The following is a 26,045-nucleotide window of genomic DNA, read 5'->3' on the forward strand; positions in this document are numbered from 1 at the left end:
GCTTTGGTAGAGGTAGCAGTGAAGCCGTAGCAATAACTATACTATTTATATATTTTTTATAGAAATAGCCATATTAGTGCTGAGGCTCATGCCACTTTCATGCTGAAAACCCTTCGGGAACGCTCCCTTGACCAGAGTCCTAGGAGGGTCAGTGAGTGGCTTTTGTCCATAGAGAGGTTAGAGCAGCCTGCTAGGCGGGGAGCAGTGAGAGCCTGGTCACGTGGTGGATATTGCCACAGGACCTGAGCCAAAGAGAGATGGCTATCTCTTTTTAATCTCTTCAAAAAGGGGCTCAGACCCTGGCCTGTGTCAGGTGATGCCATAGATCCATGCACCAGAACGGGACAGGAGGACACAGGTCTGTAGTGTGGACAGTGCAGACACAGATCCGGTGCAGAGCCAGCTGCAGAGGCCTCTGGCTGAGGCAGGCCATGCGGTGCCTCATTGCAGGTGGCATGTTGCCAGCACCCTGGTGACAGAGCATCTTGGTTTTGTATCAGAAAACCTGGTTCAGCCCTAACTGGTTTGGCTCAGTGGATAGAGCGTCAGCCTGCGGACTGAAGGGTCCCAGGTTCGATTCTAGTCAAGGGCATGTACCTTGCTTTCGGGCACATCCCCAGTAGGGGGTGTGCAGGAGGCAGCTGATCGATGTTTCTAACTCTCTTTCCCTCTCCCTTCCTCTCTGTAAAAAATCAATAAAATATATTTTAAAAAGAAAACCTGGTTGAGACCCCACTTTAACAACCTTTCAAGCAAGCTACTTAACGTCACCTGTCAGGACTCTTAAAAGGACATCCGCGAGGTGGAATGAAGTGACATCCTGTGTACTCTTTCATTTAAAGCACTAATACTGTTACTCTTATAATAAGGGGACCAGATTATAACATTGGTAAAGCGGGACCCCATTGACGGGGGGGGGGCGGGGGGGGAAGGTGTTCTTTTTTTTTTTTAATATATTTTATTGATTTTTTACAGAGAGGAAGAGAGAGGGATAGAGAGTTAGAAACATCGATGAGAGAGAAACATCGATCAGCTGCCTCTTGCACACCCCCTACTGGGGATGTGCCCGCAACCAAGGTACATGCCCTTGACCGGAATCGAACCTGGGACCCTTGAGTCCGCAGGCCGACGCTCTATCCACTGAGTCAAACCGGTTTTGGCCCGAGGGGGGGGGGGTTTGATTAAAAATTTGGTCTGTATTGTAATCGCTTTTGGTTTTTTTAATAAAAGGAAATTCACTTCTTAGATCATCATTGAATTTGCATCCTCTTTTCTTACTCATTATGTTAAAAATCTAAAAAAAAAATTTTTAATTATATTATAAATTATTATATACATATTGCTTAAAAACACAGTAAGTAGGTACATAATTACATGAACTATTTTATTGTTAGTTTATAAATTAATTAATTTGATTGTTATAAAGTAACTATATTTTAAAAATTATTTTAATCCTATATTTCTTTCTAAATAATAACAATACTAACTTGTATTATTTTTCCTTTGAATTTGCCATAACGTAGTCGTAAGTGTCACTTTCAAGGCCGGCGCTAGACTTTTTGCCGCCACTATAAAATATAAATAATACGAGTACTGTCTGCTAAATTCAAGAAAATGTATGTATTTATGAAATAAATAAATTACTTACCTAAATTATCTGAATAGCTGATTTGTAATGACATCACTTGTTTAACTAGCTTACTAGCACGCAGTACGATGTGTATCGTCTGAGAGACAGTTACAAAATGTTTTCGTCGTTGCCAATCCCCAAAAATGCCATTGTTCATTAAGTCCAAACAATGGTGGTAGAATTCTAACAACTGATCAACAATGCGAACTTTGATAAGCAGTTCTCGATAATCAGTTCTCAACAATTATTTGTTATTATTAAAGTTTAACATTATAAAATTAACAAAAATAATATAAAACTCATATCCTGGCTAAATAGCCACATGGCCGCCGAAAACCGTCTGTTCCCTTCCCGTTCTCCCGCCGTTCCCTAGCTTGTCGTGCATTCTTTCCAAAAATCGGGACTTTTTTAAAACGCTGCGGGACGCGGGACAAATTGTTAAAAATCGGGACTGTCCCGCCAAAAGCGGGACGTCTGGTCACCTTAACTTATAAAGATCCGTCGTGTGCCAGGTTGGCTCTTACCTGCCATCTGTCTCCCCAGCTTGTAGACAAAGTGTCTCATTGATGTCTGTTTCTTCCTCTCAGCAACGAGCCCGAAGCTCCCAGAGTGTTCTGTGGGGTTGTCCATCGATTTCTAGTTGTGTGCTGTTTCTAAAGTTTACCTCTTTCAACAGAAATTGGATATTAAGGCAGCCCCCCTACGATTCCTGTCACAAGGCTGGCGCCCACCCGCAGAGCTTAGGGAGGGTTTGCACCTGGTTAGAAACGGCGCTCAAGTTGTGCTCCTTCCTTCCAGGGATTTCCCAGATGACCCGGCTGTGCAGTGGGACACAGCGCATGTGGCCAGCGTCCTCCTCCAGCACATAGAAGCGAATGACATCCACCTGGTACGGACGCCCTCCCAGTCACACCTTTCCTGTGGCCACCCTTCCCCACCCCCCACCCCCAGCCCGTCTCCAGGGCCACTCCAAAAGAGGAGAACCCTCCAGCGCTCTCTCAATCCTCCTGACCACCACACACCCTTGGAGAGACTAAGTAACCAAACTGCCAGGCTCGGAGGCAGCGGACTTCCCGTGGTGTGCTCTGTCCTGCCACCTAAAAGCCCGGGTCCCAAGGAGCCTGGGCTGCAACTCGCATTTGTACAAAACGCCCCCTTTTACCGAGCATTTTCACATTCAGAGTGTTGTTTTAACTTTAGAGGTAAAGGTTATAATCTCAGTTTACATCAAGGAAATTGAGTTTCCAGAGGCCGGCAGCTAGCCCAAGGTCGGCAAGTGGCAAAATTAGAATTGTAATCCTGTTTCAAAAAAACACAAGGATAAATTCACACCCACTACGGGGAGGACATATGAGACCGCCAGAGCTGCAGAGGAAATTCACACTCACCTGCAGGGAACACCTGGGAACACCCATCCTCTCCCAGGATCCTCGGGAGCGGGCCTCGCCAGTGGTCAGGTTTAAGCCTGCTTACTGTCTACTTTTAAACAGTAAGAATAAGAACCCTTCATGAGTAGATACCTAAAATTTGGCTGTTAAAGTCCCAGTCAGATAAACATTGAGTTCGATGTGTCCTTCTGCAGAGAGCCACGCTAGGCTTGTCTTGGTGAATTCGCTGAGTGAAGTGATTATTGGACCTTCGTAAGACAGATTTTCATTAATGTATTGGTCAACCATCTTTTTTCTAATGACAGGAGATTTAGTAGTCAGCTGTCTTTGTTTGAACGGCAAAAGAGCACCTGCCTGGCTCACTCCTGTCCCATACAGGGGGAGCTGCAGGCGGGCCTGGGCCTGCCGGCTCGTCTCTGTCTTGCTCGGTGCATGGACTTTGTTTTCTTTCCTGGCTGGAGAGTGTGACCAGCAGCTTGCAGGGCCACGCCTCTCCCCTGCTGACAACACACCTGGGGGTCTGAGTGTGAAAACCGGAGGGCTGTGGCCCTGGGCTTAGGAGTCAAACTCGCTGCCATATTGACTGCCCAGCCCACACAGTTAGGACTCTCACAGCTCCAGAGCTCAGATGTGTAGACAGAGCCGGTCTTCAGGACCAGCCTGAAGTTCGACGAGGTCTGCGAGGTGATCTGCAGAACCCCTTGGTATCCCAGGACCAGCCCCAAACACCCTCCTCCTCCCCCACTTCAGTGCATGAGAACAGCTGGGCTGCGGCTTAGTGGGAGAAGTGGGTGGGATCTGTGAACTGCAAGTGCCGCCCTGGCCACTGGCTCGGTTGCTGGGAGTGTCATCTGTGCACCAAAGCGTTGGGGCACATATCTAGGTTACAGGTTAGATCCCTGGTCAAGGGCACTTAGGGGAGGCGACTGATCAATGTTTCTCTCTCTCTCCTCCTTCCTCTTTCTCTAAAATTAATAAAAATATATCCTTGGATGGGGATTAATAAAGAAAAAAGAAAGAAATGCAGGTCCATGCACAAATCTACAAAGGTCTGGGGAGCTGGGTGCACCTGGACTCAGCCCTCCTCGCTGCAGAAGGAAGCGGGAAAGTGTGAGAAGATATGGACAGCTTGCCTTATGGATCACAAAGTGGCCAATTTCTAGAGAAAGTCCTGTGCCTGTTTGAAAGGAATTCTGCAGTTGTTGGATGCAGCCCTTTGTATTTGTTCACTCAGTCATTTAGTAATCATATTTTTAAATCTGTTTTTACTTACTTTTTTGTCTACTTGTCATTTATTGAAAGGGGAGACAAGAAAGTGGTTGCAGAGAAAATACTTAAAGGGCAATAGCTAAAACTTTTTCAGAATGAGAAAGACCTTAACTTACCATTCCAAGCAGTCCATGAGTCCCACAGGAGGAGGGAAATCCATACGCAGGAATATCACGTGAAACCGCAGCACACCAAAGAGAAAGAACACCTTAAAGGTAGCAATGCAAAAAGCCTACTTCACCTACAAAGGAGGAACTGTGTCTCATTGCTGATATTTTCTCTGGTTATTGAAATCTAGAGAAACCTTTTTCTAAGCTGAGGATAAACTTGCCAGTGTGGGAGGAACCTAGACCTAGGCTTTGTGTGAGCCTTTGGAAATAACAAAGGTCCCCTACACGCCCCCCGCCTCAAAATGTGAAATGTGGAAGAATTTGAAAAGTGCCTGAGGCAAACTCCAGGTGGCCCCAAATCCCCGCATGCCTGTGATAACCTGGCCCAGCGGCCAGCTGTCTGCTGTATTGACCGAGCGCTAGACATTCAAGCCTGTGTTGCTACATAGTTCCGAACACTTCCACGTGGTTTTATTTATTTTTTTAAATATATTTTTATTGATTTCAGAGAGGAAGGGAAAGGGAGAGAGAGAGAGAGAAACATCAATGATGAGACTCATCAATTGGCTGCCTCCTGCACACCCCCTATTGGGGATCGAGCCCGAAACCCAGGCATGTGTCCTTGACCAGAATCAAACCCGGGACCCTTCAGTCTGCAGGCCAACGTTCTATCCACTGAGCCAGGCAGCTAGGGCCCACGTGGTTTTATTTTGTCTTCACTTCAACCCAAGGAGGAAAGGAGGGCAGGTGTTATTTTCCTGATCTCTCAGATGAGGAAACAAGACATTGGAAGCTGGAAGAACTCCCAGTGGTAAAGTTCTGTGACTTGCCCGATGGGCTGGGGTAAACTAGTGTCCTGAGTAGAGCAGCTGCAGCCCCGACCCCCCACCCCCACCCCACCGTGTTGCATGAAGAATGGGATCAGCCCTAGCCAGTTTAGCTCAGTGAATAGAGCGTCGGCCTGCAGACTGAAGGGTCCCGGGTTCAATTCCAGCCTAGGGCACATAGCCGGGTTGCAGGCTCGATCCCCAGTAGGGGGCATGCAGAAGGCAGCCAATCAATGATTCTCTCTCATCATTGATGTTTCTATCCTCTATCCCTCTCTCTTCCTCTCTGAAATCAATAAAGAAATACCTTTTTTAAAAAATGGGATCAGCACTTGAGTTAGATGGTTAACTGGTTTTTTAATAGACTGTATTTAAATTTTTAAAAAATATTACTTTAGTTACAGGTGTACAACATAATAGGCTACTGTTTTCCATCCACAGCCAAGTTGAGCAGAAAGTCCATGCATAACCCCTGTCCTCTGCAGTTTGTTGCAATAGTGAACCTGCACTGTCACGTCACCATCACCCGAAGTCCATAGTGTACGTGAGGGCTCACTTGGGTGTCGTATATTCCATGGATTTTGACATCTGCGTAATGACATATATCCACCATTGTATGATTAGCTTTTTATAAACCTTTAACTCAGACTTTTTTTAACTTTTGATTATAGAGAATTTCAAGCATTCAAAAGTAGAGGAAATAGTTTAGTGAACCTCTGTGTACTTATTACTCAGCCTCAATAATTAACACAGAGTGTTAATTATTAAACACCTCCCCCACCTCCTACATTATTTTGAAACAAATCCTCACCATTATATTTCATATTTAAATATTTTAGTATGTAATTCTAAAAGACATTGAATATTTTATTACCATTAATATCATTATCACACCTAAAATTAATTCATATCAATGTTTCGCATTTCCAATAGTCTCATGCCATAAATGAGTTTTTATTTGTTTTTCTTTTTATAGCTTGTTTGAATCAGGATCAGTGGATAAGACTTTACATTTTCTTTCCATCTGTACCCCACCCTCCAGCTTGTGCTCAGTAAAAGCTGCTCACAGTTTCCTGTACATAAAGACCCCATGTTTTATATGGTGTAGTATAGAAAGACCAGTCAGCCCGGCCGGTGTGGCTTGGTGGTTGCACATCGACCTATGAACCAGGAGGTCATAGTTTGATTCCCTGTCAGGGCACATACACGGGTTTCATGCTCAATCCTCAGTGGGAGCTGTGCAGGAGGCAGCCAATCAATGATTCTCTCTCATCATTGATGTTTCTCTCTCTCTCCCTCTCCCTTCCTCTCTGAAATCAATATATATATGAAAAGAAAGACTGGTCATGAATTCCTTCCCAGCCTCTTCCAGTTCCAGTTTCAGGACCCTCGTCTATGCTATGTGGTCACCTTCCTCCCCTGGGGACAGCTGGCCTCTTTCCATCCCCCCAGCCAACCAGTACTCTTCCCTTTTCTGGGTCCTTGATTTCTCTAGAATATTTATTTTATTATTCAAGTTATTCTAATTATTATTATTATTATTATTATTATCATTGTTATTATTTAAATTGTTCCTTGGCCTTTTTAAAATCCATCCATGTAGAACTGAGATGTTGGAATCTAAGTTTTTAGTTAATAAACAGATCTATATCTGTGGGAATGGAAGCAGAGGCCGTCTATGAGTAAATGTATTTCTGCTGTGAACTTAACCCCAGGCCATGGTGGACATTGTCCCGTAAAGCCTTTGTGCCCTCAGTAAGACACAAGGAAAAGAGACCCGATAGCTCAGGCAGCATCATGAACAAAGTCCACCCGGCAGCCAGCCAGGAAAACTGAATGTGCTAATAACTGGCGAGGCAGATAAAGACAAAGCTACTCTGAGCCTGGCTGAATTGCACTCTGCTCCGCCGCCAGGCACAAGAGCTAACAGCAGAACCCGCTGTGGAAGTCTCCATCCAGTCGGCCACACCCATAGTTACACACCATTGGTCTGAGCCGGGTCAGCTCAGCCAGGCTCAGAACGTGAGGAGTTTCCTGGCTCTGCTCTCCTGTCCTTCCCGCGGGAGGGCACAGCTGGCTGGCGCCAGGGCAGGAGTGAAACCCCCTCTCTCTGCAGGTGGTGACTTTCGATGCCGGGGGAGTAAGTGGTCATCGCAATCACGTGGCTCTGTACGCGGCTGTGAGGTACGATGCTCTGGGTCATGGGGGGGAGACGTTTGTTATTTGCTCAGGGGGACGGCTTCTGAAGCTCCGTGAGCCCACGACACTGCGCTGTTGGCAGCGAGCGGTGGTGGCAGTTTGACGATGGTGCTCATTGCATCGCCCGCGTTCTCCCCGTGAGAAATCTCTCAAGTCCTATTGTTTCATCTCCCAAACAGCTGCGTGTGTGTGTGTGTGTGTGTGTGTGTGTGTGTGTGTGTGTGTTACATCTCTCTTTGCTTTGGCCACTGAAACCTCTAGGGCCAAATGTGCAACCCTTAGTAGCACATGTACGAGACTTTAAGGATTGAGTTGTGTGAACCAGTGTGCCTCCTGGCTTCATCTTCTTTTTCCTCCCTATCCTCATTTATTTTGTTGTCATCGGTTTTATATATATGTATATTCCTCACCCAAGGACATGTTTTTATTGATGACACAGAGAGAGAGAAACATAGATTGGTTGTCTCCCGTATGTGCCCCAACTGGCGATCGAACCCACAACCTAGGTGTATGCCCTGACCTGGAATTGAACCCGCAACCTTTGGGTGCATGGGACAACACTCCAACCGACGGAGCCACCGGCCCGGCCGTTGTACATTTTATACACTATTTCATGTCTTTCTTTGCAGGAGGGGGATGTATATACATAATATGAAATCTCATTTGTACTTCAGTCACCCTACTTGACTGATATGGATTTTGCCAGTAAAGAATAAAACCTGAACCTCGGAGAGATTAAGGGCTTACTCAGGGTCATACGAACATATATCATGTTCCCCGTCCTCAAGAGAAGGGCTTCCTGTGGGCACCATGGCAGCAGCTTGGTAGACCCGGTCCAACCACTGAGGAAGGGAAGGGCAGCTCGAAGTGAAGGACTTACCCATCCCTCCTCGGCATGCCCAGCCTTCCCAGACTGGAGCCGAGAAACGTGTGACGGTGGAATGACCTTACCTGTCCAGTCGGGCCCCCTCCTTTCACCCAGGCAGGGAGGCGGTTTGCCCGGCACTGCCAGGCCGGGGTGGCAGAGGCCGCCCCAGACCCCAGGAACCCTGGGGCTCCATCTAGTGTCTCGTCTGCTGCCTCTGAAGACCCATCCAGCATTAGAGCCTTCCAGCGCTGTCCCTAAAGGGTGCGGCGCCTGCTGGCAGAGGCTGTAAGTGATCTCCCAGTCTTTCCACACCGCCCCCTGTTTCCCTGACACGGGGCAGGCAAGACTGCTCCCGCCCTCGGAAGACCACTCACATCCTGTCCCAGCCAGCGGCTCCACTTGCAGAAAGACCCGAACCTGCATCAGGGCCCTCAGGTTCAGGAAAGACGCATCCCCTGCTTACAGCCGGAGACGCAATTTTTCGTGAAGACACGTGGGAAGGTGAGGACGCCATGAGGCGTCTTTCCAACCAACCCTGTGGTTACTCTGAGGCCTTGGCGCCCAAGACTAGAGTGGACGTCAGCCCCACGGAGAGCTGAATGGGGGCTCCCCTCACTCCGGTGCTCGCTGAGCCTTGGCATTTACTACCCAGCTGCCCAGAGAAGGGGCCAGATTGGGGCTGCTGCAAACACCAGGCTGTCGCAGGGCATTCAGGCTAGTTGGGGTGGGTCCCCTCCCTGTCCCCACCACGCCCTGTCCCCACCACGCCCTGTCCCCACCACGCCCTGTCCCCACCACGCCCTGTCCCCACCACTGAAGTGGGGAAAGTGGGGAAGGCTTCCGTCTGGGCCAAGAGCCCGGGACAGCTTTCTGCAGACAGACTGCGGGGACACTTCCGGGGAAAGGAGCCTGGGGGCAGCTTTAGGTACGAGTGAGGGTCACTGTGCTTGAGATCAAACAATGTGTTGATGTGCCGAAGTCCGTGCTCCTTGGGAAATGCTCTTACAGCGGCCCCTCTCCCCACACGGGGACACTCCTGGGAAGTTCAGTCGTCAGTTCCCCGTCTCACACCCCAAAAGTCTTCCTGTCCCAGCATCTTACGTTGTTTCCCAGAAAGCTCCGGAGTTCTTCCTCCTGCTTGTCTGAACGCCCCTTCTCCCGTGTGCGTTGTCAAGCGTGGTGTGGATGTCTGGTGTCCTCAGGCGGCTCCCTGGCTGCTGGCGCCACGGCTGTTCGAGGCCGGCTGTGCCCCTGCAGAGCTCAGGTCTGCTGCTTCCTCCTACCCTTTCCCTCCTCAGCCCGGCTGCCGCGGGGCCGCGTCCCCAAGTCCCTCTCCTGCCGCCTTGTTCCTTCTCTTCCCGCCTCCCCAGCGTGGCCCCTGCTCTCAGCCTCAGGCAGTTGTCCTTCCGTGTCTGAGGCCAGGTGGCTGGCAGCTTTGCCCGGCAGCACCCATCATGCCGGAGGGGAAGGCCGGCTTATTTCTCGCAGTCCTTCACGCAGGCACCGACAGACATGGGGAGAGATTTAAGCAGAGCTCCCCAGCTCCCCAGCTCCCCAGAGACAAAGCGACACTAGAACACAGGTCCCTTTTCTAGGGCTCTGAAGGGCACCCCACTGCCACTGCCCCTCAGTAAGCAAGCCTGTGTGAACCTGTAAAGCGTTTGTCATCCAAAAGATGCAAATATGTAACCTTATTGTTCTGAGGAAATGAAACAAGATGTGGAACAAAGCATCTAACAGAACAGCACCCAGTAGGGCATCAGTGCTGGCCTGGCTCCATCTGTGCGTGGGCCCCGGTCCGGGCAGGCCAGCCTCAGGCGCTGCAGCTCGCTGGGCCTCGTGTCCCCTTGTGCACAGGCTTCCAGCCCCGCTGAGCAGAGGACCAGTCCCGCGACCTCGTCCTTCCTCCCCTCTGCCTGCCTCCTACTCCCACCAACCTACTAAAATGGTCCCCACAGTCCCCCCAGGTCTATTTCAGTCCTCCTCGGTCTTGACCTTTTTGTGGTATCTGACCCTGCCTGTCACTGCTGTGATGCCTCGAAGCAGCGTGTGCTCTCTCCTCTGCCCCTCTGGCTGCTCCTCGGCCTCAGCCTGGCTTCCTTGCACCAAAGGCGCCCCGCGCTCCTGCTCCCTCAGCCCCCCATTCTGCCTCCTCCAGCACCGGCTCCTCGGCTCCGGGGGCGCAGTGCAGGTTCGGCACAGCTGCGTGTCTCCGGTGCTCGCCTTTCTTAGCTGAGACCTGCATTCCCACTCTTGCCTTGGAGATCCCGACCGCCTCGAACTCCGAATACTCCAGGGCTCCATCCAGCTGCAGCACCAGTCGCCTCTGTGCTCAGGGTCCCAGGAACCTTTCTCTGATTTTCTACTTCTCAGGGCTCATACTTTTTTTTTTATTTAATATATATATTTTATTGATTTTTTACAGAGAGGAAGAGAGAGGGATAGAGAGTTAGAAACATCGATGAGAGAGAATCATCGATCAGCTGCCTTTTGCACAACCCCTACTGGGGATGTGCCCGCAACCAAGGTACATGCCCTTGACCGGAATCGAACCTGGGACCTTTCAGTCCGCAGGCCGACGCTCTATCCACTGAGCCAAACCGGTTTTGGCAGGGCTCATACTTTATCAATTCTCTCCAACTTCTCTTCCTAGCCTCTGCTCCCAAGAAGCCCTTTTCATGTGTGTCTGTGTGTCCGGACTACCCGCCTCATCTTCCACCCTCAGCTTTTAAAACAAAGTGGGCCAGAGGTTCTGAAATCCCTGCTGCTGGACCTGCCTCCCTCTGAAGGAGGAGACACAGAGCCCCGCTGTCAGAGTTGGGAGTGAGTGGGGCAGGTAGGAGAGGAGAGAGGGTGCCAGGGAAGAAATGTCAGCATTTAAACATGGTCTCCCGCCAGCCCGGCTGGCGTGGCTCAGTGGTTGAGCATTGACCTATAAACCAGGAGGTCACGGTTTGATTCCCAGTCAGGGCACATGCCTGGGTTGTGGGCTCGATCCCCAGTAGGGGCCGTGCAGGAGGCAGCTGATCATTGGATGAGGAAGACAACACTTTGTTCCACATCTCTCTCATCACTGATGTTTTTATCTCTCTCCCTCTCCCTTCCTCTGAAATCAATAAAAATATATTATAAAAATAAAATAGTCTCCCACCATACTCACATTACAATTTCAGAGAGAAAAACCTTGAAGAGTCCACCCCTTCCTCTCCAATGGGCAAGGCCTGAGCCAGGGCTCTTCGTCAGCCCTGGCCAGCCTCCAGATTGGGACTGGCTGTCCTTGGGTAGGGTGCCCTTCCGCTGTAGCATAAATCTTTGTGTCAATTTATGCAAATTGGGCCCTTCAGCTGTAGCATAAATCTATGTGTCAATCTAGAAACTGACCTGGAGGGACCCTGGGGGTGGCGGGCTTCCTCAGAAGGCCCTTCCTGTTTCCTGCAAAGATCATTTTTCTCCTCTCACTCTGTCCTTCCCCTCTCCAGGACCCTCCGTTCGGAAGGGAAGTTCCCTGAAGGTAAGCCTGTCCCTGTGCTGAAGGCCGCTAGGTCAGCGAAAGCCCTGGCGCCCTAGGAAACCGATTAGTGTGAAATTTGTAACTGTGCCTACAAAGAGCCGCCCTAGGCCAAGCGGAGGTGGTGGGTGGGAGACTGGCCACCCTCTTCCTGTCTTGGCTCAGGGTTCTGTCTCTGCGGGTCCCTGGGTCTCAGAACCAGGGTGTATCCACTGAGAAGTGCCCGGCCAGCAGGCAGCCCCCATGCGTTGTGGGGAGACTGAGGGTGTGGTCAAGGTTCTCCAGAGAACCAGAGCTGATAGAACCAATAGGAGAGTATTTAGTTACCTATTTATTACAAGGAATTGCTCATACAGTTATGGAGGCTGAGAAGGCCCAGGATCTGCCGTCTGCAAGCTGGAGGCCCAGGGGAGCAGGTGATGTCCTTCTGTCCGAGCCCCAGGGCCCGAGAAGCAGGGAGCCAGTGACAAGATCCCAGTCCCAGCCCAGGGCCCCACCCCCCAGAAGCAGAGAGCCAATGACAAGATCCCAGCCCCAGCCCAGGGCCCCACCCCCCAGAAGCAGAGAGCCAATGACAAGATCCCAGCCCCAGCCCAGGGCCTGAGGGCAGATGACCAGCATCCCTGTCTGTCAGGCAGAAAAGAAGTTCTCCCCTCCTTGGCCTCTTGTTCTCTTCAGCCCCTAACTGGATGCTTAATCCCATCTGGAAACACCCTCACAGACACCCAGAAATCATGTTCAGCTAATCATCTGGGCGCCCTGTGGTGCAGCTGACATGCCAGGCCCTGCCCACTCGCCTTCTAGCTTTCTCACGGGTGGGTCTTTTCCACCTCTGGTGTTTGTTCAGTCTGTCTGTCCAAACTCCGCTCCCATCTCACAGTTAATTAGCCAGATTGAAACTGACTGGTGGGTGCTTGAGTTCAAAACTCTTCCTAACCCAAAGGATGATAGTGCATGCCCCCACCTGCCATATACCGTGTGGTGCAGCTGCTTGACCTATGAGCTAGTGTCTGGTCTGTCAGTGGGACAATGCACATCCCTCCCAGGAATGCTGTGAAGATGAGATTTGAAAACATGTGAGCGTGTGCCCTTTCTGAGAGGCTTACTGAGGTCACCAAGCTGTGAGGTCTTTGGAATTTGACTATAGTTTATTTGATTCTTATTTGTTAACCTTGTGAGACAGGCAGGTCCCACACTATCAACACCATTTTACAGATGAGAAAACTGAGGCTCAGAGAGGTTAAGGGACTTTCCTAGTTCTTTAGTGACCAAGCGGGAAGCAGACCTCTGGCCTCCCAATACAGAAATTCCTGTCTGTGTCCTCTTTCCCCCGGCCCTGAGGTAGCCAAATCCCAAACTTCAGCAACCAACCTTTTCTTGCTAAGACTGTAGCAGGGAGAGGCAGCAGGCCAGGTGTCCTGCGGTCCTTTCACTCTTCTCATCTGTGAGAATGATGGACAAAGGGCCACTGCCCCGCCCTGAGCCCCAAGGGGCAGGTAGGGGCTCGGGAAAATCTGTCTGGAAGCAACAGCTCTTCCCTCCTCCCCTTCCCTTCCCCACGCAGGGAGCACAGTGCTCACGCTTCAGTCTGTGAATGTGCTGCGCAAGTACATCTCCCTTCTGGACCTGCCCTTTTCTCTGCTTCATGCCGGCGATGTCCTCTTCGTGCTCACCAGCAAAGAAGTGGCACAGGCCAAGGTGAGGATTGCAACTTTCTGCACACCCCAACTCCAGATCTGCCCCCGACTCCGGGCTCCTCAAACCCTGGCCCTGCAGAGGCCCTAACCAGAGCCCTCCCCCAACAGCCATCCTCTGCCCCTGCGTGTCAGTACTGGTGCTGGACCTGGAGTCATAGATTTTCAAGAACTACCTTTTTTTTTTTTTTACTGATTGTAAAGATAATACATGCTTAAAAAGCAAATAATAACATATGCTTATTGTAGAAAATCTGGAAATGCATAAAAACATCAAAAGAAAATTAAAATAATAAAATTTCAGGCAGACAGGCAGGTGAGCAGTTGGGAGCCAGCAGTCCTGGATTGTGAGAAGGCTGTCTGACTGCCCATTTAGGCCCAATCCCGGTGGGTCCCAGAATGGAGAACGTGCAGACTGGGCTGAGGGACATACACCCTCCCCTGTGCATGAATTTTGTGCACCAGGCCTCTAGTTCTCTTTAATAAATAGTGCTGGGAAAATTGAACAGGTACATGCAAAAAAATGAAACTAGACCACTAACTTACACCATACACAAGAATAAACTCAAAATGGATAAAAGACCTAAATGGAAGTCTGTGTTATAAGCTTCCTCTGATTTGTATCTTCCTTCATTTCTTTCTTCAATGTCATATAGTTCTCTGAGTACAGGTCTTTTACCTCCTTGGTTAAATTTATTCCTAGGTCCCTTATTTTTTTGGTTATAGTAGTAAATGGGGTTGTTTTCTTAGTTTCTCTTTCTGATAGTTCATTATTGGTGTATAAAAATGCCATCGATTTCTGGATATTGATTTTTGTATCCTGAAACTTAGTCAAATTCATTTATTAGATCTAATAGTTTTTTGGTGGAGAAACAGATGTGAGAGAGAAACATTTATTGGTTGCCTCCCGCCCACACCCCGATGGGGGATCAAACCCGAAACCTTGGTATGTGCCTTGATCAGGAATCAAACCCATCACCTCTTGATGCCTGGGAGGATGCTCCAACCAAATGAGCCACCTCACCAGGGCTCTTTTAATGTTTAAAGCTGTTTATAAAATAAGCAGCATTCCTTGTATAATACAATACATGTATACTTACTTTGACTAATAACTTTTATCTCTAGGATTTTATCCTAAAAAAAAATATTAACAAAAGTGTGTCCAGAGATTTACGTGCAAGAATGTTCATGACTGACTATAATGGGTGATAGCCCAAAAAGGAACTAATAGCAGCAGGTGAATGATATAGTATTATTGTGTAACTAATAAAATCATAGTTTGAAAGACATGTAATGAAAATGCTCTAAAGTGGGGAGGGTGGGGAATAGAAATAATTTTGACATTTTGTAGTATTCCCTAAGAAATTTTGCACCAAAAGTAATAGGAATAATAAAGTTTGTAAAAAACCAAGTTGACAATAAATATATAATTCCTGTAATTGCCCATCTTATTGAACGGATGCTGAAAACTCATTGAAACATTAGGAAGCTAAATCAATTGGCCACTTGACAGCATGATGTAGGAAATTCTTATAACTTGGGAACTATTATAAGGAGACAAATCAAGTGTCTTTGGACTACAAAGTTCATCTCTTTGCTCAAGGTGTTTCACAAATGAACATTTTATTTTTACTATGGTCTTTAAATTTTTGACACTATTTTGTGAGTTCGTCCATTTTGTTTCTGCAAATACATTTTTATTTAAAAAATTAGTTGTATTTCCTGTTGAAACAATACTGTATAATACTTTTCCTGACTATATCCTATGGTGATAGTTCCCTTTATCATTTATTTTCTTTTTTAAAAATATATTTTATTGATTTTTTACAGAGAGGAAGGGAGAAGGATAGAGAGAAACATCGATGAGAGAAACATTGATCAGCTGCCTCCTGCACACCTCCCACTGGGGATGTGCCCGCAACCAAGGTACATGCCATTGACCTGAATCGAACCTGGGACCTTTCAGCCACAGGCCGACGCTCTATCCACTGAGCCAAACCGGTTAGGACTTCTTTTCTTTTTTTTTTTTAAATATATATATTTTTTTATTTCAGAGAGGAAAGGAGAGGGAGAGAGATAGAAACATCAATGATGAGAGAGAATCACTGATCAGCTGCCTCCTGCACACCCCTAGTGGGGCTTGAGCCTGCAACCTGGGCATGTGCCCTGACCAGAATCAAACCAGGGACCCTTCATCTGCAGGCCAACACTCTATCCACTGAGCCACACCAGCTAGGGCGTTGGTTCCCTTTATCATTTAAAGCTTGTCATTATCACAGGTGTACTTATATCTCTGAAGCCACATATGTCCTGACAAATGTAAAATGAGTTATTCAGAGAAAGGTTTATCATGATACTAACTTGGAGAGGAAGATCACTTTGGTACTTAAAGAAAAACAGGCAGAAACCGTCTATATGTTTACATACAGTTAAATCAGTTGCTATTATCTGTTCTTTTTAAAAACTGAGCTATCCCAGACCTGCATAACTAGATAATAAACATCTCTTCCATTAGGCAGCAAAGAGAACCCATGCCTGTGTGCACCATTCTTCTTCCTCTCTAACAGCGCTTGTACCTTCCGGGCTACCGAGTTCAGAGGAGCCTGAGCCTGGTGTTCTAGCTGCCCCCGTGAAACACTCCTTGTGTCATACATGTGAAGTGCTGGGGCAAAGTGATTAAGAACAAGACTCCAGAGGCGATCGGATGGCTCTGGGTTCAAATGTCAGCCCATTCTGAACTAGCTACTTGAGAGTGATGTGCTTCCTCATCTATTTTTTAAGAAATAATAATAGCACTTAACTCACTGGGTTGTTAAAATTGAAATGCTGCGTGGAGACTGAGTGCTGCAGGCCGTGCACCCTCTGCTGTTATCACCGGGAGTGTGTGGCATGGGAGAGGGAGCGGTACTCGGTTCCGAGGTTATAGCCAGTCCTGGGTTCCGCGGTTACAGGAAGAAGCCAGTGAAGGCCGTAGCATGGGGTGTTGTTGGGAGGAAGAGGAAACCGAAGTTAGCGGGACCGCTCCAGTGCCGTGTTGGCTAACTGTGCTCTGGTTCCTGCAGAGGGCCATGTCCTGCCACCGCAGCCAGCTCCTGTGGTTCCGCCGGCTCCACGTGCTCTTCTCCCGGTACCTGAGAATCAACTCTCTGCACGCCCTCTGACCCGGAACAGGGCGAGAAAGGACCAGGAAGCGGGCCTGCTCTGGAGCTGGCCTATGTCCCTGCGCCGAAGGAGCGTAGGGTGGCCTCCCAGGACTCTGCTCCTCAGGCTCGCCAGCCCCTGACGAACGGAGGCCAGGCAGGCCAAAGGACTGTCCAAACTTCAGCTCCCGCCCTGGCCGGTTTGGCTCGGATGGAGTGTTGGACTGTGGACTGAGGGGTCCCAGGTTCGATTCGGGTCATGTACCTTGGTTGCAGGCACATCCCCAGTAGGAGGTGTGCAGGAGGCAGCTGATTGATGTTTCTCTCTCATCGATGTTTCTAACTCTCTATCCCTCTCCCTTCCTCTCTGTAAAAAATCAATAAAGTACATTTTTTAAAATAAATAAATAAACTTCAGCTCCCTCCTCTGGGAAAAAACACACAACAACCAAAAACAAACCCAAGGATAACCATAGCTACCCTGCTAGCTTCTCCCATGCTTGTGAAAAATAATACATGTGAAACCCCAGCTGCGGTCATGTTAGTGACCGTGCAAGTGCTCCGGGCCAATGCACAGGTGACGCTGCCACGCATTTACGCTGTATCAGAGCCGGCTCACCACACACACACACACACACACACACATAGTCTATACTGAATTAGTTTAACCCTAGTTCCTTTGATTTATCTTTGTGGCCTATGTATCAGATTTGAATCTAGGGAAAACGTGCTCTGTGTAACATCACATTCAGACAGGGGCAGCCAGGCTCCGATCGCTGTGGTGGCAGTTTTACACAGAGAAGAATATGATGTGGGCCCTGCCCTCAGCGAATTTATAATCAAACATTTCAGCTCTTAATCTTATGGGGAAAGCAGGAAATAGGAAGAGAAATCTGGCCTTTTAAAATAAAACACACACACTCAATAACCTGATGTCTTAAAATTATACTACAAACAAAAGCATTCTGAGAGGTCAGAATCCAGCTAACGCTCCAGGGAAGTAGCCTGAGGCAGGGAAGCTCTGTGGTGGAAAGCACAGGCCCACAGACTAGTGAACCTGGGTGGAGGCCAAAATTACCAGCAAGGTAACCACAGAAGAGGTGCTTAACCTCCCTCTGCCTCAATTCTCTCATCTGCAAAACAGGGACAGTAATGTACCAATCTGAGAGGAGGTGCATAGAAACGGGTGTGACACACAGCAATGCTCAGGAAAGAGGAGCCGAAAGTATTCGGAGGCCTTAGAGAGAAAATAGGCATTGAGCAGAGGGACTAGCAGGAATCAGAGGCTGATACAGAAAAGACCTTGGTCCCTGGCCGGGTGGCTCAGTTGGTAGAAGCATTGTCCCATACACCAAAAGGTTGTGGGTGCAATTCCCAGTCAGGGCACATAAAAATATGTCCTTGGGTAAGGACTTAAAAGGAAAAAGAAGAAACCTCCTGAGTATTCCCTCTGCGTGTCACATGAAGCCCTGAATTGCTAGCTCCATAGCAGCAGGTTAGAGACCTGCTTCTTGGTCTCTTCACCCAAACTTGCTCCACTTGGCTGAGGGCCACCATTGTCTTGAATGCCTCCTGGGGGCCAAATTTGGCTCACAGAGTTGTCAGGCCCTGAAGCTGGAATTGAAGTCGTAAAACTGGCTATTACCTGTCTACTAAAAATTTGTCAACAGCTCCTTCATGTGAAAGTGACGAAAACAAGCCACCAACACTGGTTGGAGTGGTGGACACCGACCCAGCCTTCCAGACGGAATCAGAGCTGGTCTGTCCCTGGCTGGCCAATAAGGGTGGGTTCTTGACTTCATGCAGGGAAGATTTCACATGACGAGTCCAGGTGACTCTGAGAGTATGTGTATGAAAGCTGGGGACAGTGAAGATGGGAAGGGCCTACGGTAGAAGCACAGGAGAAAGTCTAGGTGGGGCTGCTTCGGCTCTAAAAATGTCATAGGAAAGAAATGAGCCCGGCAGGGCTGCTCTGGTTCACTGGAAAGTCGGAGAAAAGGGGGCTTTGGAGGCAGTTTCAGGGGTTATCTTGGGAAAAGTTGCTGCTGCCCATTGCTCCCCTGGTTGCAAGTTTGAGAGGGTAGAAAGGCATGGGCGTGCTCCTGGGAGGGACAGTGCACCCTGGGCCCTTCAACTTGAGGGTTTTAAAGGCTGGGCGTTTAGGGGAGGATCTCAATAAAATATTCATCAGTTTATGCTTATGCGCCAAAATGAGGTTTATTTTCTTAACTTCATGTGCTTTGGTGTGGTTGGCACTAATTGGATTTCTGCTATCTCCCTGAGTAGGGTGATTTAAGTTTTTACCCTCTGGTTGGGGAGAAATGTAAACCATTTACTCTTAAGTGTCCTTGGTTAGTTAGGGAAGATAGGATTTTGTGATTTGCTAGATAGCTGTAAACTGCTTGGCCATTTAATTAGCTGTCTCAGTTTCCCTATTCCACTTGTCCTGGCTTATTAGCCTGTCTCATTAAGACCTTTTAAAATACACATACTCTGTGGCTAAGGAAATATTTTTAAAATAATTATAAAGGCATTGTTTATTAAAATACATTTCATTTTCAAAATGTAATAGAATCAGCTGTTGAAGTGTGTATACATTTTTTGTGACACCCTGTATACACAGACTTTCTGTCAAGATGGCATTGTAAATAAACACAGTACTCATCTCCTCCCACAACCACATCAAAATTATAACTAAACTACAGAATAACCATCATTCAGAACTGCCTAAAATCTAGCTGAATGGAAGTCCTACAACTAGGGAATTAAAGAAGAAACCACATGAGACTAATAGAAGGAGTGGAGATGAAGAAAGGGCTGATCCCACATCCACATGTAGTACGTAAAAATCAGGAGAGATATTGGCTGCAGAGATCCCCCTGAGGAGTGAGGGGTCCCAGCCCCGCCCCCGCCACCCTTATCAAGAGTTCCAGTGCCAGGTGAGAAATCCCCATAACTTGTAGATATTAAAACCAGTGGAGATTGTGACTGAGGAAGACAGAGGCTGCTGGAGTCCCAGGCAGTTCCTCTTAAAAGGCCCGGACATGGACTCACTTTGACTCACTCCCTCTGAGCTTCAGCATAGGGGCAGCAGCTTGAAAGGCACCAGACACACACAGGGAGAAACTGAATTGTCCAACATCAGGGAGAGAGCTGGAGGTAGCGCTGACAGAGGACACTGTTCCTTTTCTGGAACCCTCCCCAACACACACATATACACAGAGCCAGCAGGCAGATGCTATATCTGAGTCTCCATCATCCTGGCTCACACTGTTTGCCTTACCCTGGTGATTCGCTGAGACCTGACCACACCCAACTTTCAGGCTCACCAAAGCTGTTTCCAGTGTCTTTTCCATACAAATGGCCTGTCATGGATCATGCTTCAGATTTTCCAAACAAGCAGCATTTGGCCTCAGCAAGTCCCATAACTCTGGCTAAGTGGCCCCAGATCTAGCACTAGTATAGCCAGCCTTGGTTCAAAGCTCGACCTCTTTGGCTACCTCCAAGCCCAGCACAAGTAGCAGCCATCTACAGATTGCTTTGTAGTTCATGCTGGATGGTGACAGGCAGAACACAGGCAGCAGCTGACCTTGACCTGCACCTCCTGGGAGGCCCCAGAGCCAGTGCACCCGGTGGACAGCTTCAGACCATGTCAAAGCATCACCATCCAACCACCTCCACAAGCAACACAACCAAAGGGCACACTCATCAGGCACTAGAGCCCTGCTGAAGTAAGTTCTCTGGGATGGGCCCCTACACAACTGGTCCTCCATGATGGGTAGAGGTAGGTGATCACAGCCAGTCCTTGCACCTGATAGGCCTGGAGGTAAATCCCTCCCTTTGATGTGCCAACATCATTTAAGGCTCAACTACAAGAGGAGGGTGTACAAACCCATACAGGGTGCACACTTCAAATGCCTGGCTTGTGTGAGCAGGGAGGCTGTGTCACTGGGTGCGACAGGACACCTACAACATTAGGCCACTCTACCAAGCCTAGGAGATGTAGGAGCTCTACCTAATACATAAAAAGAAACACGGGAGGCTGCCAAAGTGAGGAGACAAAGAAATATGTCCCAAATGAAAGAAAGAGAAAACTCCAGAAAGATAACTAAACACAATGGAGACAAGTAATCTACTAGATGCAGAATTCAAAACACTGGTTATAAGGATGCTCACTGAACTTAGGGAAAGAGTATATGAACTTCACCAGCATAAAAAGTAACATGGAAACCATGAAAAAGAACCATGAAGGACATGAAGGACACACTAACTAAAATGAAGACTACTTTATAGGGAATCAACAGTAGAGTAGATGAAACCAAGAATCAAATCAGCTATTTGGAAGATAAGGAAGAAAGGAAAAAGAAAACCCACTCAATCAGAACAGTGGAAAAAAAGAATAAAAAAGAATGAGGATACTGTAAGGAGCCTTTGGGACAGCTGCAAGTGTACCATTTGCTTCATGGGGGTGCTGGAAGAAGAGAGGGAGCAAGAAATTGAAAACCTATCTGAAAAATAATGACAGAAAACTTCCCTAACTTGGTGAAGAAAATAGACATATAAGTTCAGGAAGTGCAGAGAGACCCAAACAGGCCCACACCAAGACACATCATAATTAAAATGCCAAAGGTTAAAGACAAAGCCAGAATCTTAAAAGCAGCAAGAGAAAAGGCAGTTAGTTACCTACAAGGGAGCTCCCATAAAACTGTCAGCTAATTTCTGAACAGAAACTTTGCAAGCCAGAAGGGAGTGACAAGAAATATTCAAAGTGATGAAAAATAAGGACTTACATCCAAGATTACTCTACTCAGCAAAGCTATCATTTAGAATTGAAGCTTCTCAGACAAGAAAAAGCTAAAAAAGTTCACCACCAAACCAGTATTACATGAAATGTTAAAGGGTCTTCTAAAAGGAGAAGAAGAAGGAGGAGGAGCAGGAGGAGGAGGAGGAGGAGGAGGAGGAGGAGGAGGAGGAGAACAAGAAGAAGAAGAAGAAGAAGAAGAAGAAGAAGAAGAAGAAGAAGAAGAAGAAGAAGAAGAAGAAGAAGAAGAGAAGGAGGAGAAGGAGAAGGAGAAGGAGAAGGAGAAGAAGAAGCAGCAGTAGCAGAAGAAGAAGAAGAAGAAGAAGAAGAAGAAGAAGAAGAAGAAGAAGAAGGGAGGAGGAGGAGGAGGAGGAGGAGGAGGAGGAGGAGGAGGAGGAGGGGAGGAGGAAGAGGAGAAGAAGAAGAAGAAGAAGAAGAAGAAGAAGAAGAAGAAGAAGAAGAAGCAGAAGCAGAAGCAGAAGCAGAAGCAGAAGCAGAAGCAGAAGCAGAAGAAGAAGAAGAAGAAGAAGAAGAAGAAGAAGAAGAAGAAGAAGAAGAAGAAGAAGTCGTCAGTCAGATCCCGGCAGCAGCTGCAGTGGCTCTCGTCTTTCCAGGCTCTTCTTGCTATCTCCTTTAGCTTCCGGAAACATGGCCTCTGGTGTGGCTGTCTCTGATGGAGTCATCAAAGTGTTCAATGACATGAAGGTACCTAAGTCCTCGACACCAGAGGAGGTGAAGCAGCACAAGAAGGCGGTGCTCCTCTGCCTGAGTGAAGACAAGAAGAACATCATTCTGGAAGAGGGCAAGGAGATCCTGGTAGGTGATGTGGGCCAGACAGTAGACGACCCCTACACCACCTTCGTCAAGATGCTGCCGGACAAAGACTGCCGCTACGCCCTGTATGATGCGACCTATGAGACCAAGGAGGGCAAGAAGGAGGACCTGGTGTTTATCTTCTGGGCCCCTGAGTCTGCGCCTCTTAAGAGCAAAATGATCTATGCCAGCTCCAAGGATGCCATCAAGAAGAAGCTTACGGGGATCAAGCATGAATTACAAGCAAACTGCTACGAGGAGGTCAAGGACCGCTGCACTCTGGCAGAGAAGCTGGGGGGCAGTGCTGTCATCTCCCTGGAGGGAAGCCTTTGTGAGCCCCCTCCAGCCCCCTGCCTGGAGCATCTGGCAGCCCCAGACCTGCCTGTGGGGGGTTGCAGGCTGCCCCCCTTCTGCCAGACCGGAGGGGCTGGAGGGATCCCAGCAGGGGGAGGGCAATCCCTTTACCCAGTTGCCAAACAGCCCCCCACCCCCTGGACCTTCCTTCTCCCTCCACCCCTGACGGTTCTGGCCTTCCCAAACAGCTTCTGATCTTCTGATTCCTGTTGGGTTGAAACAGTCCAAGTCCTCCCTACCCCAGGCACCCCAGTTTTGGAGAGGGCCTGTATTTTTTTTAATGACATCCCTACTTGCAACCTGTTCCTCCCCTCTTTCCCACGCTGCCAACTTCTAACTGCAATAGTGACTGTGCTTGTCTGTTTAGTTCTGTGTATAAATGGAATGTTGTGAAGATAACCCTTCCCCATGCTGCCTGGTTCCCCTCCCCTTTCCACCTGGTCTTGGCCACTCATGGAAGCAGGACCAGTAAGGGACCCTTAATTGAAAAAAAAAAAGGAAGAAAAACAACAATAAAAAGCCTCATCTAATTAGAGGAGGAGGAGGAGGAAGAGGAGGAGGAGGAGGAGGAGGAGGAGGAGAAGAAAGAAGAAGAAGAAGAAGAAGAAGAAGAAGAAGAAGAAGAAGAAGAAGAAGAAGAAGGAAGGAGGAGGAGGAGGAGGAAGAGGAGGAGGAGGAGGAGGAAGGGGAGGGGGAAGGGAATAGGAAGGGGAAGAAGAATGATAAATATGAACAATAAAATGGCAATAATACATACCTGTCAACAATTGAATATAGAAAACAAAATAAATGAATAAGCAGAACAGAAATATACGCATAGCTACAGAAAACTTTTTAACAGTTTCCAGATGACACAGGGGTTCAGGATATGGGTAAAAAAGGTGAATGGATTAAGAAGTACAAATTGATTGTAACAATAGTCACGGGGATGTAAAGTACAGCATAGGGAATATAGTCAATAATGTAGTAATTATGTATGGTGTCAGATGGGTGTGAGATTTATCAGGATGATCATTTAGTGAAATATGATGTCTAATCACTGGGGTATATACCTGAAACTAATATGACATTGTATGTCAACTATAATTGAAAACATTTTAAATGATTTTAAATAAATAAATAATAAAAACAATAATGGAAGGTCAGGCCCTGGGTCCAGATGCAAAGAGATGTTTCTCATCAGTGGCCAAATTAGTAATCTGGAATATCAGAAAGAAGCTGTTTCTTAACACAAAAAGGGGAAAAGAGCTGAGAAATGCAAACCATGGTGGAAAATGGACTTGAAAAATACATTGAGGAGGCCTAATGTATTCCAGAAATTACAGATAGGAAAAATAAAGAAACTTGGGTGAGCACTTTGGAAGGGTACACCATATCCTAGCCCAGCTTTGTTTTTTTGTTTTTAGTTTAATAAATCTTTATTGTTCAGATTATTACAATTGTTTCTCCTTTTTTCCCCCCTTATCTCCCCTCCATCCGGTTCCCACCCCCCCTCTGCCCTTACCTCCCCCCTACTGTCCTCATCCATAGGTGTATGATTTTTGTCCAGTCTCTTCCCATACCCCCCACACAGACACCCCTTTCCCCCTGAGAATTATCAATCCACTCCCATTCTATGCCCCTGACTCTATTATGTTCATCAGTTTATTCTGTTCCTCAGATTTTTAATTCACTTGACTTTTAGATTCACTTGTTGATAGATATGTATTTGTTGTTCATAATTTTTATCTTTACTTTTTTCTTCTTTTTCCTCTTTTTAAAGAATACCTTTCAGCATTTCATATAATACTGGTTTGGTGTTGATTAACTCCTTTAGCTTTTTCTTATCTATGAAGCTCTTTATCTGCCCTTCAATTCTGAATGATAACTTTGCTGGGTAGAGTAATCTTGGTTGTAGGTTCTTGCTATTCATCACTTTGAATACTTCTTGCCACTCCCGTCTGGCCTGCATAGTATCTGTTGAGAAATCAGCTGATAATCGTATGGGTGCTCCCTTGTAGGTACTTAACTGTTTTTCTCTTGCTGCTTGTAAGATTCTCTCTTTGTCTTTTGCCCTTGGCATTTTAATTATGATGTGTCTTGGTGTGGTCCTCTTTGGATTCCTCTTGTTTGGGGTTCTGTGCGCTTCCTGGACTTGTAAGTCTATTTCTTTCACCAGGTGGGGAAGTTTTCTGTCATTATTTCTTCAAATAGGTTTTCAGTATCTTGCTCTCTCTCTTCTTCCGGCACCCCCATAATTCTGATGTTGGTACGCTTTAAGTTGTCCCAGAGGCTTCTTACACTATCTTCAACTTTCTGAATTCTCTTCTCTTCTTGCTTCTCTGGAGGAGTGTCCTTTGTCTCTTTGTATTCCAAATCTTTGACTTGATTCTTGCGTTCCTCTAGTCTGCTGTTTGGTCTCTGTATAATATTTTTTATTTCAGTCAGTGTATGTTTAATTTCTAGTTGGTCCTTTTTTATATCCTCAAGGGTCTCATTAAATTTATTGGCCTTTTCCATGAAATTCTTGAAAAACCTTATAACCGCCAGAACCGGTTTGGCTCAGTGGATAGAGCGTTGGCCTGCGGACTCAATGGTCCCGGGTTCAATTCCGGTCAAGGGCATGTGCCTTGGTTGCGGGCACATCCCCGGTGGGGTGTGTGCAGGAGGCGGCTGATCGATGTTTCTCTCTCATCGATGTTTCTAACTCTCTATCCCTCTCTCTTCCTCTCTGTAAAAAATCAATAAAATATATTTAAAAAAAAAAACACCTTATAACCGTGGTTTTGAACTCTATGTCCATTCGTTTGTTCTCCTCCATTTCTTTCGTTTGTGATCTGTTTCCTTGTCTCCTCATTTTTGCTGCTTCCCTGAGGTGGTAGGGTAGCTTTGTGTACTAGGTGTCCTATTGGTTCAACAGGTCAGCCTTCCAGTTACCTGAGGTGGACACTCTTGGTGCACCCCTTTGTGGACTGTGTGTACAGCCTTGTTGTAGTTAAGTCTTGATTGTTGTTGGTGTCACTGGGAGGAGTGACCTCCAGGTCAATTGGCTGTGAGGACCCGCTGTGTCTATAACGGAAGAATTGCTGTGCTGGAGACACGTTTATGGGGCAGGACTTGTTCCAGTAGGGCTTTGGTGCTCACTGAGTCTGCCTCTTGAATGTGTCCCTTATGCGAGTGGTTGAAATCTGGTGTCGTCTCACACCGACCACTAGATACACTAGTTTCTGGATCTCCAATGGGGTGCAGGTCAGCTACTTTCTGAGGCCACCCAGCAGGAGCTACAGAAAGAACTACAGTTTTCTCCTCTTTGCTTGGGCTTTAGAGGTTTTGGAGCAGTCTGACTGGAGCTGCAGTTTATTTGGTATTGTTTTTTGTTGTTGTTGTTGTTTTAAAAGATACACAAGCATGCTGGCAAAATTCCTAAATGTCAAGTGGGGGAGGGAGATAAAAGTATTGCACAAG

At 47.4% G+C, this 26,045-nt stretch overlaps 2 protein-coding genes across 3 annotated transcripts in view; both read left to right on the forward strand.

The window, feature by feature from the left end:
* PIGL (phosphatidylinositol glycan anchor biosynthesis class L) overlaps positions 1–26,045 on the forward strand; it is a 94,739-nt gene that overhangs the window by 51,987 nt on the left and 16,707 nt on the right. Inside the window, exons 3-7 of one of the 2 annotated variants that reach the window (XM_008156215.3) lie at positions 2,429–2,519; positions 7,341–7,408; positions 11,771–11,802; positions 13,364–13,497; positions 16,556–17,014. In XM_008156215.3, the coding sequence (XP_008154437.2) occupies positions 2,429–2,519; positions 7,341–7,408; positions 11,771–11,802; positions 13,364–13,497; positions 16,556–16,654 (424 nt within the window). In that variant the 3' untranslated portion in view covers positions 16,655–17,014. Of the gene's footprint in view, positions 1–2,428; positions 2,520–7,340; positions 7,409–11,770; positions 11,803–13,363; positions 13,498–16,555; positions 17,015–26,045 lie in introns of those variants that run through there. The other variant, XM_054709725.1, reaches the window with a different exon arrangement.
* LOC103290294 (cofilin-1-like) lies at positions 21,996–22,897 on the forward strand. Its single transcript, XM_054709727.1, has one exon. It carries the CDS (start codon positions 22,083–22,085, stop codon positions 22,794–22,796), a length of 714 nt encoding a protein of 237 aa, XP_054565702.1. The 5' UTR covers positions 21,996–22,082; the 3' UTR covers positions 22,797–22,897.

The sequence above is a fragment of the Eptesicus fuscus genome, chromosome 20 (assembly GCF_027574615.1).
Source record: "Eptesicus fuscus isolate TK198812 chromosome 20, DD_ASM_mEF_20220401, whole genome shotgun sequence".
In the NCBI taxonomy this organism is placed as follows: Eukaryota; Metazoa; Chordata; class Mammalia; order Chiroptera; family Vespertilionidae; genus Eptesicus; species Eptesicus fuscus.

Coding starts and splice junctions, on each gene's coding strand:
- LOC103290294 (XM_054709727.1), top strand. CDS start 22,083: ATGGCCTCTGGTGTGGCTGTCTCTGATGGAGTCATCAAAGTGTTCAAT.